Source organism: Sinocyclocheilus rhinocerous, unplaced genomic scaffold, assembly GCF_001515625.1.
Source record: "Sinocyclocheilus rhinocerous isolate Xijiao unplaced genomic scaffold, SAMN03320098_v1.1 scaffold451, whole genome shotgun sequence".
Classification (NCBI taxonomy): domain Eukaryota; kingdom Metazoa; phylum Chordata; class Actinopteri; order Cypriniformes; family Cyprinidae; genus Sinocyclocheilus; species Sinocyclocheilus rhinocerous.
In genome coordinates this window covers 735,509-748,703 of record NW_015657491.1, presented here as the reverse complement: position 1 = coordinate 748,703, position 13,195 = coordinate 735,509, and the positions used below count along the sequence as shown (strand labels likewise).

The 13,195-nt window shown below is 38.0% G+C and overlaps 1 protein-coding gene across 1 annotated transcript in view; it reads right to left on the bottom strand.

Annotated features, from left to right (window-relative positions):
• cabin1 (calcineurin binding protein 1) overlaps positions 1-13,195 on the bottom strand; it is a 116,814-nt gene that overhangs the window by 101,850 nt on the left and 1,769 nt on the right. Inside the window, exons 2-19 of the mRNA XM_016528961.1 lie at positions 13,055-13,099; positions 12,813-12,908; positions 12,002-12,115; positions 11,713-11,847; positions 11,361-11,541; positions 10,795-10,924; positions 10,520-10,669; positions 8,225-8,643; positions 7,007-7,178; positions 6,611-6,741; positions 5,370-5,587; positions 3,826-3,898; positions 3,536-3,723; positions 3,204-3,335; positions 2,678-2,875; positions 1,213-1,455; positions 833-986; positions 615-727 (exon numbers count right to left, since the gene is read on the bottom strand). Coding sequence (XP_016384447.1) covers positions 615-727; positions 833-986; positions 1,213-1,455; positions 2,678-2,875; positions 3,204-3,335; positions 3,536-3,723; positions 3,826-3,898; positions 5,370-5,587; positions 6,611-6,741; positions 7,007-7,178; positions 8,225-8,643; positions 10,520-10,669; positions 10,795-10,924; positions 11,361-11,541; positions 11,713-11,847; positions 12,002-12,115; positions 12,813-12,908; positions 13,055-13,057 — 2,850 coding nt within the window. The 5' untranslated portion in view covers positions 13,058-13,099. The remainder of the gene's footprint in view (positions 1-614; positions 728-832; positions 987-1,212; positions 1,456-2,677; positions 2,876-3,203; positions 3,336-3,535; positions 3,724-3,825; positions 3,899-5,369; positions 5,588-6,610; positions 6,742-7,006; positions 7,179-8,224; positions 8,644-10,519; positions 10,670-10,794; positions 10,925-11,360; positions 11,542-11,712; positions 11,848-12,001; positions 12,116-12,812; positions 12,909-13,054; positions 13,100-13,195) is intronic.

The following is a 13,195-nucleotide window of genomic DNA, read 5'->3' as shown; positions in this document are numbered from 1 at the left end:
TTTATACATTATGAGGTAAAGGATCTTAATACTTTGTCCACAACAATATTTAATGAGGTTAACTTATAACGTTACCCTGCTTGTGGTCAGTCTGCACAAGATCAACAAGCGTGTTTGCGTTGCGTCCCCTTTAAATACAAGATAAGCATTCGATCTACGTCAGAGCATCAGAGCGTCCACAAATCTTTCTACAGCGTTGTTGGCAGGGCGGCCAGAGCGATTTTTGACGCTCTCGACGGCGGCGGTGTGAACGCACAGTTACTGTTTCAACTAATGTTCAAAAGTTTGGGGTCAGATTTTGTTTTTTATAATATTTAATATAATATATATATGAATCCATATATATGTCCAACCGCAATGTCCAACTGTCCTGAGCACGTTCACAACATACGGCACGTGACGCGTGTACGTGCTCTGGCATAGAAGACATAGATATGGTGTGTTAAAAATCTTAGTTTGTGTTCTACTGAAGAAACAAAGTCACCTACATCTTGGATGCCCAGGGGGTAAGCAGATAAACTTCAAATTTTCATTTCAATTATCCCTTTAAGGAATGATTAAAATGATTCACAGTCAGACAAACATGTGTCGGCATGATATTGAATGAGACTCACAAAAAATTTGAGTAAAGTGCCATCAGAGTTGCAGCACCAGGAGCGACGGCCCAGGTATTCATGCGCTGTGTTCAGAAGCATGAGGGAGGAGGGCAGCAACGGAGTATCATCCTCTACAGAACACAAACACACACAGCTGTGTCAACAACACTGTAAAACACTACGACATACTAAGATTATCGCAACACTGAAATGCTGTTATCTTTCTTTATTCATACCATCATCATCCTCATCTGCGATGTGCTGCCGCAGCATGCAGTCAAAGGCTGCCTCTTCCTGTTTGATGAGGCGGTACAGCAGAATCCATGGCAACAGCGATGAAAAATGAGCCTCTTTGGGGTCATCAGGTAAGACCATGCTGTTGGCTATCAACTAGAGAATGAACACAAAAACAGCAGGTAAAAAATGAGAAGAATGATCATGTAAACGGTAATATTGTGAAATAGTATTATAATTTAAAATAACTGTTTTATAGCCATTCCTCCGGTCTTCAGTGTCACACGATTCTTCAGAAATCATGCTGATTAGCTGCTCAAGAAACATTTCTTATTAATATGATCGTATAGCAACAAACACGCTCCCATGAATCCGCACGGACCTGTATGAGGTTGTTGGCGAGGCGCGGTAGGTATGCGGGTCGAGGGGTGTGACTGAGCAGCTCAGGTTTTTCAGTGATGCAGCTTTCGACGCCCTTCAGCAGGGCCGTGACGGTGGACACCCACTCCTCCTTGGCAGAGGGGCTGCTGGGTAATCCAGAGTTCAAGTGCTGTATGGCCTCATTGAGAGACACTTCAGATGTCTCGAGGCAGGAGCTGTAGTCTTTCAGTCGCAGCAGGGAGCTCTGGTGAGAGAAAAAACAAAGACGGATGTGGAGTCAACAGGTTAAGTGTCTGAAAACGTCACACTTTTGTAGAATTGAGGGTTGAGGAAATGTTCGGTCACATTTAAGACAAATGGGATATTGCACACTTTGAGTAAAGCTACTCATTATTCCCATAATAACTAGCTTTTAACATGCTCGCTCTATCATTTTGAGCTCTGATATGAATTGACCTGATCCACACAAAGTATATGAGAAAAATATGATGTGTTTATGAGACAATGCGGTAACACTTTACTTGAAGCCCGTATATACAGCAGACAAAAAGTATTCATAATGGCTAATTATATATATTGCAATGTATTATACACTTCCTTTCAAAAATTTGGAGTTGGTAAGAGACTTCTTTCAAAAACATTTAAAAAGCCTGCAAACTGTAGCATTGTCAAATATTGTTACAATATAAAATAACTTTTCTATTTGAATATATTTTAAAATGTAATTTATTTCTGCAATGGCAAAGCTGAATTTTCATTACTCCAGTCTTCAGTGTCACACGATCCTTCAGAAATCATTCTGATATGCTGATTTGATGCTCAATGTATCAACAGATACATTTTGGATTCTTTGATTAATAAAGTTTAAAAAATAAAGAAAAAAATTTATACAAAATTATAATTTTTTATAAATGTAACATTAGAAATGTCATATTTGATCAATGTAATGTATAATTTTTTTTATATCCCGAAACGTTTAGTGCATATTTTCAAAAATAATTGTAAACACAGTTATAATACATGATAATACTTTACATACTCATGGTTATGTTATTAAATAAAATTGTTCACACCAAAATTTTAATTGTTCTGCTTGCATATTTCATTTATGTTTATGATACTTTAAATAACTACTCCTTTAAAGATCATAACACTTCATAACACATAAAATAAAACATGAAATCATCATGTTTTTCATTTATTATACTGTTCACAAGGGATAAAGTACTGTCAGCTGGTCATTATCGTAAAGTAAACCCTGACAGAATGATCAGAACCACAGATGTAAGTCATGAAGGGGCTTATTTTGCATTAATGACTGTACATTATGCTGCTTATTACAAAGCTACATAATAAATAAATATTAGGTCACATGAATGATTTATAATGCATAAATAATAACTTTGTGATGCATTATACATACAGGCTTTGCAGAAAGTGTTGATGAGAATGCTTGTGTGATTTACCTGCAGCAGTAAGAGCTGTGCTGGTCTTTCAGGAGCAGAGCTGATGTAATCTAGAGGTTTCAGTCGTGCCGAGCTGGGGCCGAAGCTCAGTGTGGGCTGCAGCAGACGGACCACAGACTGGTAGTCTCCCGTGTCGAACAGTCTCTGGATCTCCTCTAGAGACTGACATCGCTCTAGAGACTTCAACTTCTTCTCAATCTAAATTATATATATACAGTGGGTACGGAAAGTATTCAGACCCCCTTAAATTTTTCACTCTTTGAGTGCTGCAGGCTTATTGGCTCACTGACGCTGATGAGATTAACCCCTTAGTTATCGAAATTTGGTACCGAACGATGAGACTTTTTCGATACTCGATGGTATCGAGGCATTTCGGTCGGTGCCTAAAAAGTATCGAACTCGATACCCAGCCCTACCAGACTGATGAATAAATATCGGAACAGCACTTAAGACTCTTCTAGAGTGACTCTTGTCTATGAAACAGAAGTGACAGTGTCTTGAGAGATCGATTTCTTTTGTACTGTACCTCCTCTATAGAGATGGCATTGTCCACGCTGAGGTTGGGCAGGAGGACGGTGATTTTTTCCATCTCACTTGTCTGACATTTCAGCAGACCGACACACATGTCGTAACACTCCAGCGCCTCCTCCATGTCACCCTAAAGCATCACATTAACATTCATGCATACAGGGCAAAAACTTCACACAGGTAATCATTATTTAAATGTAAACTGTAATTTCTCTAAATATACTCTTATCTATAAGCAAGTCAGCACCAGTCAAGATAATCAAGTGTTTTAATATGATACAATTGGTGTTTTAATTGGCGATTCTGTGTCTAGAAACTGAGCTCCATTACCTGAAAGGCAAGGTATCGTGCTTTGAGCCAGTGAACTCTGACGGCAAAAGAGAGCCAATCGTCTTCAAACAGATCTCTCTGAGAGGAGGCCATGGTCAGAAGGAATATATCTGTCTGAAAGCGTGTCTCTGGACCATCAACGTCCCCACAATCCCTTCCTGAGCCAGACATGGTCTTCCTCTGAGACACTGTAAATACATGACATTGGTGTGATTCCTTTTCACGATTTGTGAAAAACACAACTGATGTCAAACACAACACAGATGTCTGACTGTTTGTGACGTTCTTACTGTTCTTGCCCTTCATCATGGACTTCTGCTCCAACTGCAGCTCCAGACAGCAGAGACACATCAGCATCATTTCCTGTTATATAACAGACAGTACAATATGTCTTAGATGTACTGTATATAAAAGCACACTGTGGTCAGACCTGCAAACATCTATTACATGTGACTGATATGTACATGCAATTGAATAGTTGAAAAATATTCAGTTTAAATCTGTTAGTAGCATGTAAACTAGAAATCCTCAACCACAACTGTATATTTTACTTTGTTTTAGAGTTACACCTAGGAAATAACTGGTATTCATTTACAGTTAGACAAAGTGAAATTCTTCAAGTAAATAAAAAAAAGTGCGGTTGACAAGGATAAAAATAAATATATGAATCAGGCACATCTACTACAATTTAATGAAATATTAGCAATATGCACTACAAAAACATTAAAAGTTTGAGGTCAATAAGATGTATTTTTTTGAAAACATGAATAATTCACCAAAGATGCATTAAATTGACACTAACCTTAAAAAGTTTGGGGTCTGTAGATATTTAATTTATTTATTATTTTTAAAGAAATTCAGCAAGAACACTTTAAATTGACAGCAAAGACTTTAACATTGTCACAAAAGATTTCTATTTCAAATAAATGCTGTTTGAATGTATGTTCATCAAAAATACTAACATGCACCACAAAAATACTAAGCAGCACAAATGTTTTCAATGTTGATAATGAGAAGAATTGTGTTCAGAGCAGCAAATCAGCATATTAGAATGATTACTGAAGGATCATGTGACACTGAAGACTGGAGTAATGATGCTGAAAATTCTGACTAATTTTTTTACTTTAAAGTGTAATAATCCTGTTAGCTTAAGATAAACGGTTTTCTTCATTCAGTTTAAGTTTCGTTTCTGGTCTTGTATGTTAATTGTATAGGTTCATTTACATAACAGAGAGTGTCTGTGACCTCGATTTTCCTAAAAACACTCAATAAGTTATTGGTCTCTGTCTGATTTTCAGTAGACCCACTGGGAGAAATACACTAGGTTCAGGTGGCATGATGAATAGAGTTTTGTTTCCAGGCAGGTGCAAGCAGTATGTGTGCCAAATGATCTCCTGCTGAGGAAAAAAACTCCTTTAAGTGAACACGTGTAGCTATTTCCTTCTATGTGCTGATGAATAAACATGCTTCCAAGTCATTCTTTTGTTCCTACAACAGTTTTCTTTCAGTCAGTCCCACTTATGCAGACTACTGGAATAATAATGTGTTTAGCATTTGGCAAAAACACTTATATAAAAAAAATAAAAAAAACCTTTTTCAGCATCTCAAAATGTAAGTATTTACTGAAGTGCATAGAAGAATTATAATTCCAAAAGATTTCTAAATGTGAAAATACATTAAAATGCTTTTTTTCCCCCTCTCAAACAGACAGTAGCCAAAACTAAACATACAGGTGTGCACGTGGAAATCTCCTTTACTTGCTACTAAGTGCCTCAAACAAAACCATGAATATCTTTCAAAGTTGTGCTGGCATGAACCTCGCAAACAGGCTCACCTTTATGTGCTGGTTGCTGGAATCTCTGAGCAGTGGATTGGGCAGCCCAGCGCTGTGTTTCCTCCAGCAGTTGAACAGATCCAGCACCACTGTGCTGAGGCCCGCTGGCCACTCCTCCAGAAACTTCTGCCCCACCACCTTCAGATACCGCATCATCAGCTCCAGGATGCCGCCGTTCTGCATGTTCGCCAACAGGAACGCGTGAACGTCCTTCCGCTCTGAGGAACCATGAAGGACAGAGAGAACAATTAAAGGTCCACTGAAGTGCCTTGAAACACGCAGCATTATGCTATGTGGTGACGTAATTTCAACTAAAACAGGAAGACGGGGCGGGACATATCGAGCAGCCCCGCCCCCCTTTTAAATAGCCAATAGCGTTTCAGCTTGGGCCAGAGGCCTTTGAGCTCGGTAAAGCCGCATTTGACAGCTTATGACAGCCTCGGTCTAATAGATTAGCCCTTTAGATTCAATATGAAACTGTTACTAAAACAAAACAGTGATTATAATGATGCTGAGGATGTGTAGTTTGAAGATTGTGTCATTTATGTTGGTGCAGGGCACCGGTGTTACCTCTTCTACTCGTTAGTGCCGTTTGTCTAACCGTTTCTCCTCCTAATCTGATCCAAATCACTATACAATACAGCATTCTGTGTAGAATTCAAATTGGTCCGATACATTTTTATGGTATGCGCGACTCTGTGATATCGTGTCTCTGGACCGGAGCAGACTGTGTGCGCGCTGCGGTGGTTCACGTACACAACACGAAACCAGACTTCTTTCGACCCAATGGAAAGCATATTTACACTGTCTGAATCGTTCCTTATTTCCCATATAGTGCACTACGGGCCATTCAGCATACAGAAAATACTACTTCTGTGAACAAGTGACCTATTTCAGCCACATCGTCAGCATCTATTTATAGTGTAGGGGGCGGGACATTTCAGATTCTAGAGAGCATTTGATTGGACAGAATGTTTGACAAGAAGCTGAAGTGCAGGGTGACGTCATCAAAATCGTTGATCCATATTGCCGGAAGCGCGAGACTGTAAGTTTTGAATGCTTATATCTTCTAAATGCGAATTTTGTCATTGTTTTGGAGCACTCTAGCTAATAGATAACCTTAAGGCTAACATATTCATACTAAAAAACAAAAAAACTTCAATTTTGATTTCATGGGGACTTTAAAAGAGGAGCATAAAGAATTAAAACGGTGACTAATAAGAAAACCTCAGTTTCTGTACCTGTCTCCACAGAGATGATGTACTCGGAGGAGTTGGATCCGCGGTTCGACTGGGAGTCAAGTTTGCTGTCACACTGTGAGCCCATGTTACTGAGACTCTCCTCATCTTCATCATCTTCAAACTTTTTCAATCTGGAAATAAAGCTCAAGTCAATGTGACATAAAGGAAGACTTTTTGAGAAAGTTCTTGACTTTCTAAGAACATGATTGATGTCTAAAATACAACTATGTGCAGCAAGACTTCAGTCTAATGTGTTTTCACTGCTAGGATTCACTCAGCATGACAAAACAAAAATAGAAACCACATGACCAACAAAACGTCTTATAGTGCATTGCTTGATATGGTCAGAGCAGGTTAGAACAAAAGCCCTGAATAGATTAATATTAAAATGAACACCTAGAGGGGAGGAATTTGAGCAGGAGTTCTTGGAAGTCAATCTTCTCTTCTTTCTTGCATCTGGTGTTGCGGACACGTGCTGAGCGCCTCTTCGCCGTCTCTACGGTGTCCTCTACCACACGTTTTCTCTTAGTGCCTTTTTTCACTTTGTCATTCAAGGCAGCGTCCAGAGCTGTAGGGTGAATAGCAATGACATCATCAGTGTCATATGTGTCAAAACTACTGAAAACAAATGCTAAAGTGACTTGCTGACCCCAATCTTCTGAACAGTACTGTATATATGGTTTGGGTGGTAAAATACAATTTTTAATTTTAAAACAGCCAAATTATGCATACAGTGTCAATTTAATGTGTTTGGTAGCCCACACAATCAAAGTGCATTTTGAAAATAAATACAGCAATATGTAATGCACTAGATTATTAAACAATTCTTGTTCTTGGTCATAGTTAACTTGCGTTTCTTAAGCTAACGGCTTTTTTTTTTTACTATCAAATAGTAGGAACTTAATTCAGTCTCAAATGTCAACAGACAATCTGCTTTGTACTCCAGAATCAAAATGTCACCACAAAAAGATTAAAAATGCCTTAAAATAAAAATAAATACGTGAATAAATGAAAATAGTCCCCAGCACGCTCCCTGTGCAAGCAGGTGGTCACGTTGGTTATGTTGACGGAAGTTAGCCTATTTTCAAGCGCTGCGTAATATCATTGCGCCTGCTGCACCCATGGTACGGCAGCAAAGTTCCTTGATTATTACGCCGGAATGAGAGTATAGTTCCTAGCCATATCGGCCTAGAAAATCGCAACTTTTCATTTTCCGTCGGTCTTAGTACACGATGTAACTACAGAAGAGTCAAGTTTTAAATAGGAAAAATATCGAAACTCTTTGGTCATTTTTGAGCGAGATGCTAACGGTCTAATCAGATTCAATGATCTATGCTAAGCTACAGCTAAAAGTGCTACCGCCAGACCCGGAGATCGGCTGAATGGATTCGAAAACGGTAAAACTCAACTGTTTAACTCTAGGGGATTTGGAAAATGAGCCTATTTTCAAAAATAGTGGAGTGTTCCTTTAAGTTAGTTAGTTTTATTTTATTATTAATTTTTGAAGGCACTTTTGATCTTTTTGTGATAGGAATCCTCACATCCAGAGCTCTGCAACATTACAGGTGAGAGACTACATATATGTGCATGCGTCATGTCTACATTCACACTGACCAGCAGTAGTAACCGTGGTAACGGTGGCATCCTCAGTTCCATTGGCAGCAGTAGTGGTGACTGTGGGTGTAGTGGTGATCTCAATGACGTTCTGGTTCTGCAGCGCTCCTGCATCAGTGCTGGGCGGGGCCTGCAGCTGGACAAAGAACTCGGTGGATGGGTGCAGACTGGCACTCGGGCTACTGGGACCTGGAGGAGGGGCAGGGGGGGCCTGAGGTACACTGACGGGTATGGGGGGTTGAGGGGGGTCTGAAGCAGCAGTGGCAGCAGGCGCTGGAGTGCTGGTGGGCATTTGCACGAGGCAGTCCGGGTCACGGTACATTGACAGGTCGATGCGGCGGCCGAAGTCAGGCCGTGGGACCAGGCAAGCGTTCTGGTGTTTGTACATGGCCAAGAAACTCTCCCCAACGCTCTTCCACCTATACGGATAAAATACATCACACAGATATACAGCAAAATAATACTTATTCACATATTCTCAATACAATACATATTAATAAAGACAAGACATAATTTAAAAGAAAGCATTATATATTATATATTATATATTTGTAACTATATATATATATAGTTACAAAAGATTTATATTTCAAATAAATGCTGTTTTTTATCTTTATATTCATTAAATAATCCTGAAAAGAAAATCTACAAAAAAAGGTTTCCACAAAAATATTATGCAGCACAACTAATTTAAACATTGATAATAAGAAATGTTTCCTGAGCAGCAAATGAGCATATTAGCTTCGCATCACATGAATCATTTACATTTTTAATATATTAAAAGACAAAACAGTTCTTTTGAACTGTAGTAATATTATACAATATTACTATTTTTACTGTATTTTTAAATTAAATAAATGCCGCTTTGGTGAGCTTAAGAGACTTATTTCAAGATTTTTTTTTTTTTTTTTTAATTACTGACCCCAAATTTTTTTATCAGCAGACAGTAAAAATATGCAGAAATCTGTCATCCGGTATAAATATATGTGTTTTGAAGAATAATCTATAAAAATATTAAAAAGTGGCTATTTCTTTTATACCGCTGATGATGAAACATAAAATCATCAGTTGCTTTTTTAATTTTTTATTTGTCACAGAAGCAGCCCATAGACATAAATAAATCACATAAATGGTATTAAATGTTATTTTAATGCTTGATTAATTATTTTATTAAGTATAATGATAAATGTTACTGAAAATATCGGGCTACTGGGTCCTGGAGGAGGGGCAGGGGGGGCCTGAGGTACACTGACGGGTATGGGGGGTTGAGGGGGGTCTGAAGCAGCAGTGGCAGCAGGCGCTGGAGTGCTGGTGGGCATTTGCACGAGGCAGTCCGGGTCACGGTACATTGACAGGTCGATGCGGCGGCCGAAGTCAGGCCGTGGGACCAGGCAAGCGTTCTGGTGTTTGTACATGGCCAAGAAACTCTCCCCAACGCTCTTCCACCTATACGGATAAAATACATCACACAGATATACAGCAAAATAATACTTATTCACATATTCTCAATACAATACATATTAATAAAGAAAAGACATAATTTAAAAGAAAGCATTATATATTATATATTATATATTTGTAACTATATATATATATAGTTACAAAAGATTTATATTTCAAATAAATGCTGTTTTTTATCTTTATATTCATTAAATAATCCTGAAAAGAAAATCTACAAAAAAAGGTTTCCACAAAAATATTATGCAGCACAACTAATTTAAACATTGATAATAAGAAATGTTTCCTGAGCAGCAAATGAGCATATTAGCTTCGCATCACATGAATCATTTACATTTTTAATATATTAAAAGACAAAACAGTTCTTTTGAACTGTAGTAATATTATACAATATTACTATTTTTACTGTATTTTTAAATTAAATAAATGCCGCTTTGGTGAGCTTAAGAGACTTATTTCAAGATTTTTTTTTTTTTTTTTAATTACTGACCCCAAATTTTTTTATCAGCAGACAGTAAAAATATGCAGAAATCTGTCATCCGGTATAAATATATGTGTTTTGAAGAATAATCTATAAAAATATTAAAAAGTGGCTATTTCTTTTATACCGCTGATGATGAAACATAAAATCATCAGTTGCTTTTTTAATTTTTTATTTGTCACAGAAGCAGCCCATAGACATAAATAAATCACATAAATGGTATTAAATGTTATTTTAATGCTTGATTAATTATTTTATTAAGTATAATGATAAATGTTACTGAAAATAACCCATGATATTCCTTCAAACAAAATGTAGCACAAATTCTCTGTGGATTAACAGTGGCATGGACTCACGTGAAGTATTTGATGGGCAGAACCAGCTGCAGGTCAGCTACAGGATGCCGTGTGAGTTTAGCCTGTCTCTGTCTCCTCAGCTCCAGCGCTTCCTCTACAATGCTGTGGGCTTCCTCCTCATCTACATCCACGTACTGCACTGACACATCACTGCAGCCAAAACACATGCAGACACAAACTCAGGGTGATGAACATTACAAAGTTTCTACGTCAACTGTATAAATGATGAATGCCACATTATAAGCTCAGCTGAATGAGTAGGAGAAGGTACATACAGTTTGGAGAACATCTTCATAGAGTCTCGTCTGAGGCAGGGCTGCTCTTCAAAGATCTTCTCTTTGAGCACTCGCCCCTTACTGTAGCCGGTGTCCTTCTCCAGAGCCTTACAGATGTTGTACAGGCAACCTACGGGACAAAAAGAACAGAACATAATGCTGTGACTTCTCTGCTAACTCAGAATATGATGAAAAGCTAGCGGCAGGAAATCCAAAAGAACTACAAACCTTTATGCCCACAAAGATTACATAAAAAAGCATTCACAACAGGAATTGCTTACTTGTTCAGTGGCCTTGGCTCCAAAAGTACTTTTCTCACATAATACATGTCTACATTAATAACAATTCGACATGAATATCCCTCATTTCTGCCACAATACCATGGTGCAGTTAGTGTTACTACACTAGTGATTCATTCCATTTTTGGTGGAAACATTACAAATAAACATTATATCGAACTCTTCATTTCGTTTTATCGAGGGAAAATTATATCGCGATAATTATCGTTATCGTTTTATCGCCCAGCCCTATCTGCTTGTATGTTGTACAGAGGTTTTCTGACTCACAGCTGTAGTCACTGAGAGCGTAGAGGACCGTGATGAGACTGTCCAGGCAGGGCCAGTGGTCCGGGTTACAGCGTAAGCCCACCTCAAACGCATGGCGGGCCAAAGGCATGCTGGCCTTCCTCAAAGCCAACTTTCCCATCTTATACCACATATTCACATCTGTGGAGTCCAGCATGACAGCCTGCAAGACACACAGACATTCAGAGACTCAGCTGTGTCCAAACTGTCTGTCCAGTGGCTCTCACTGTTACACTGGAGAAGTTAGTATCATGTTAACATTAAATGCAACTGCAGGACAAATTATTCACCTTAAACTTTGTGATTTTGTGATTTGTTCAAAGTACGCATTTACCTGCACATAGAAGTCCATGGCAGTGTCTAAATCATCTCTGAGCACAGCAACACTGGCCAGGTTTTTATAGGTGGAGTACTTCAGCATCAGTCCAGGATGCTTGAGTTCAACTTTCTCATCTTCAGATGCCACTGCCTGGGGAAAGAAAAAAAAAATCACTAATAATTAATTACACACCGTCTTTGAAAAATAGAAAGCAATAGCAAAGCTAAAGCTAAATAAAATGAAAGACATTCTGGATTTCATGGTAAGACGTTATAATGATCAGAGCTGAAAGAGTGTGCTGTACCTCCTTGAGCAGTGGGGTCTTGAGGAGCTCATGGTAGGCTTTGGCAGACTCGTCAAGCTTGTCATGTTTCTGCAGATCAAGAGCTTTATGATACAGAGCAAATGCTTCTGCCTCCTTAAAAATACAAATGAGAAGGAAACAGTTATATTGGATTGAACAATTTTATTAACCCTATAAAGCCTACTGTATCATATCTGATACACAAAAAGGTCTCTAATTGATCAGCATGACTGATGAAAAGCCCGTTGTTCACAATCTACTACATGCTTTCTGTCATCTGACTGATAGTTCATACTTTTTCAACAAGTAAATGGTCTTTTAGTGTAATTGTAAAAAAACGTCCCCCTTTCAGCTTGTGGTTCATGTGTCTTTTTGCTGTGATATCTTGACTGATTTTTATAAAGTAAATGTAAGAATAACTTTTATATTATCAGTAATATTTCAAGATGAACTCTCACTGGATTGTGAGTATTAAAAACCATCTATCAATCGTTTGATGAAGGTTTATTTGTTCATCTCTCAGCGTATTGTATTACATTGCATTATATGTTTTGGGCTCAGTTTGGGCCTCTGAATAAAAACAGGTGTTTTTGATTCTATAAATTTGAGCTACATATTCTCCTATATTATATTATATGAGCCATAAAAGCCTGATCTATCCAATATGATACTCAACAAAAAACACATATGCAAATGCTTTCATGTACATTTTGCCAAAAGGTTCAATAAACAGTTCCACTACTATTCATATGTCAGGCTTTACATGATAAAAAGTTACTTAAGAGAATCTGTTTGAAAGCATCTGACTCACCTGGGCTTCCTTTGTTTGACTAGGTTTAGTGCTTCTGACGGCGTCTTCATGCTCATCCGCAGCCTGAGACGCCGCATTCAGAGCAGCTATCCGGATCTGTGATTAGAAGAAGATACATGAATACAGTGAACAACTGAAATGAACAATATGACAGAAGCAGGTCAAATGCTCGTATGAGGTAGTTCAGGTCAGTCTAACAAAGCATAAAACATATACTATATATATACATATACTAGACTTACCATGTTTCTTCTTTATTAAGGATCATTCATTCCAATCATCAGCATCTGTTGTGGTGCAACATAATAAAAATAAATAAAAAAAACAATGAAAATTAACTGGTTAACTGGATCATAACCCTGAATTATTACATGACTATTACC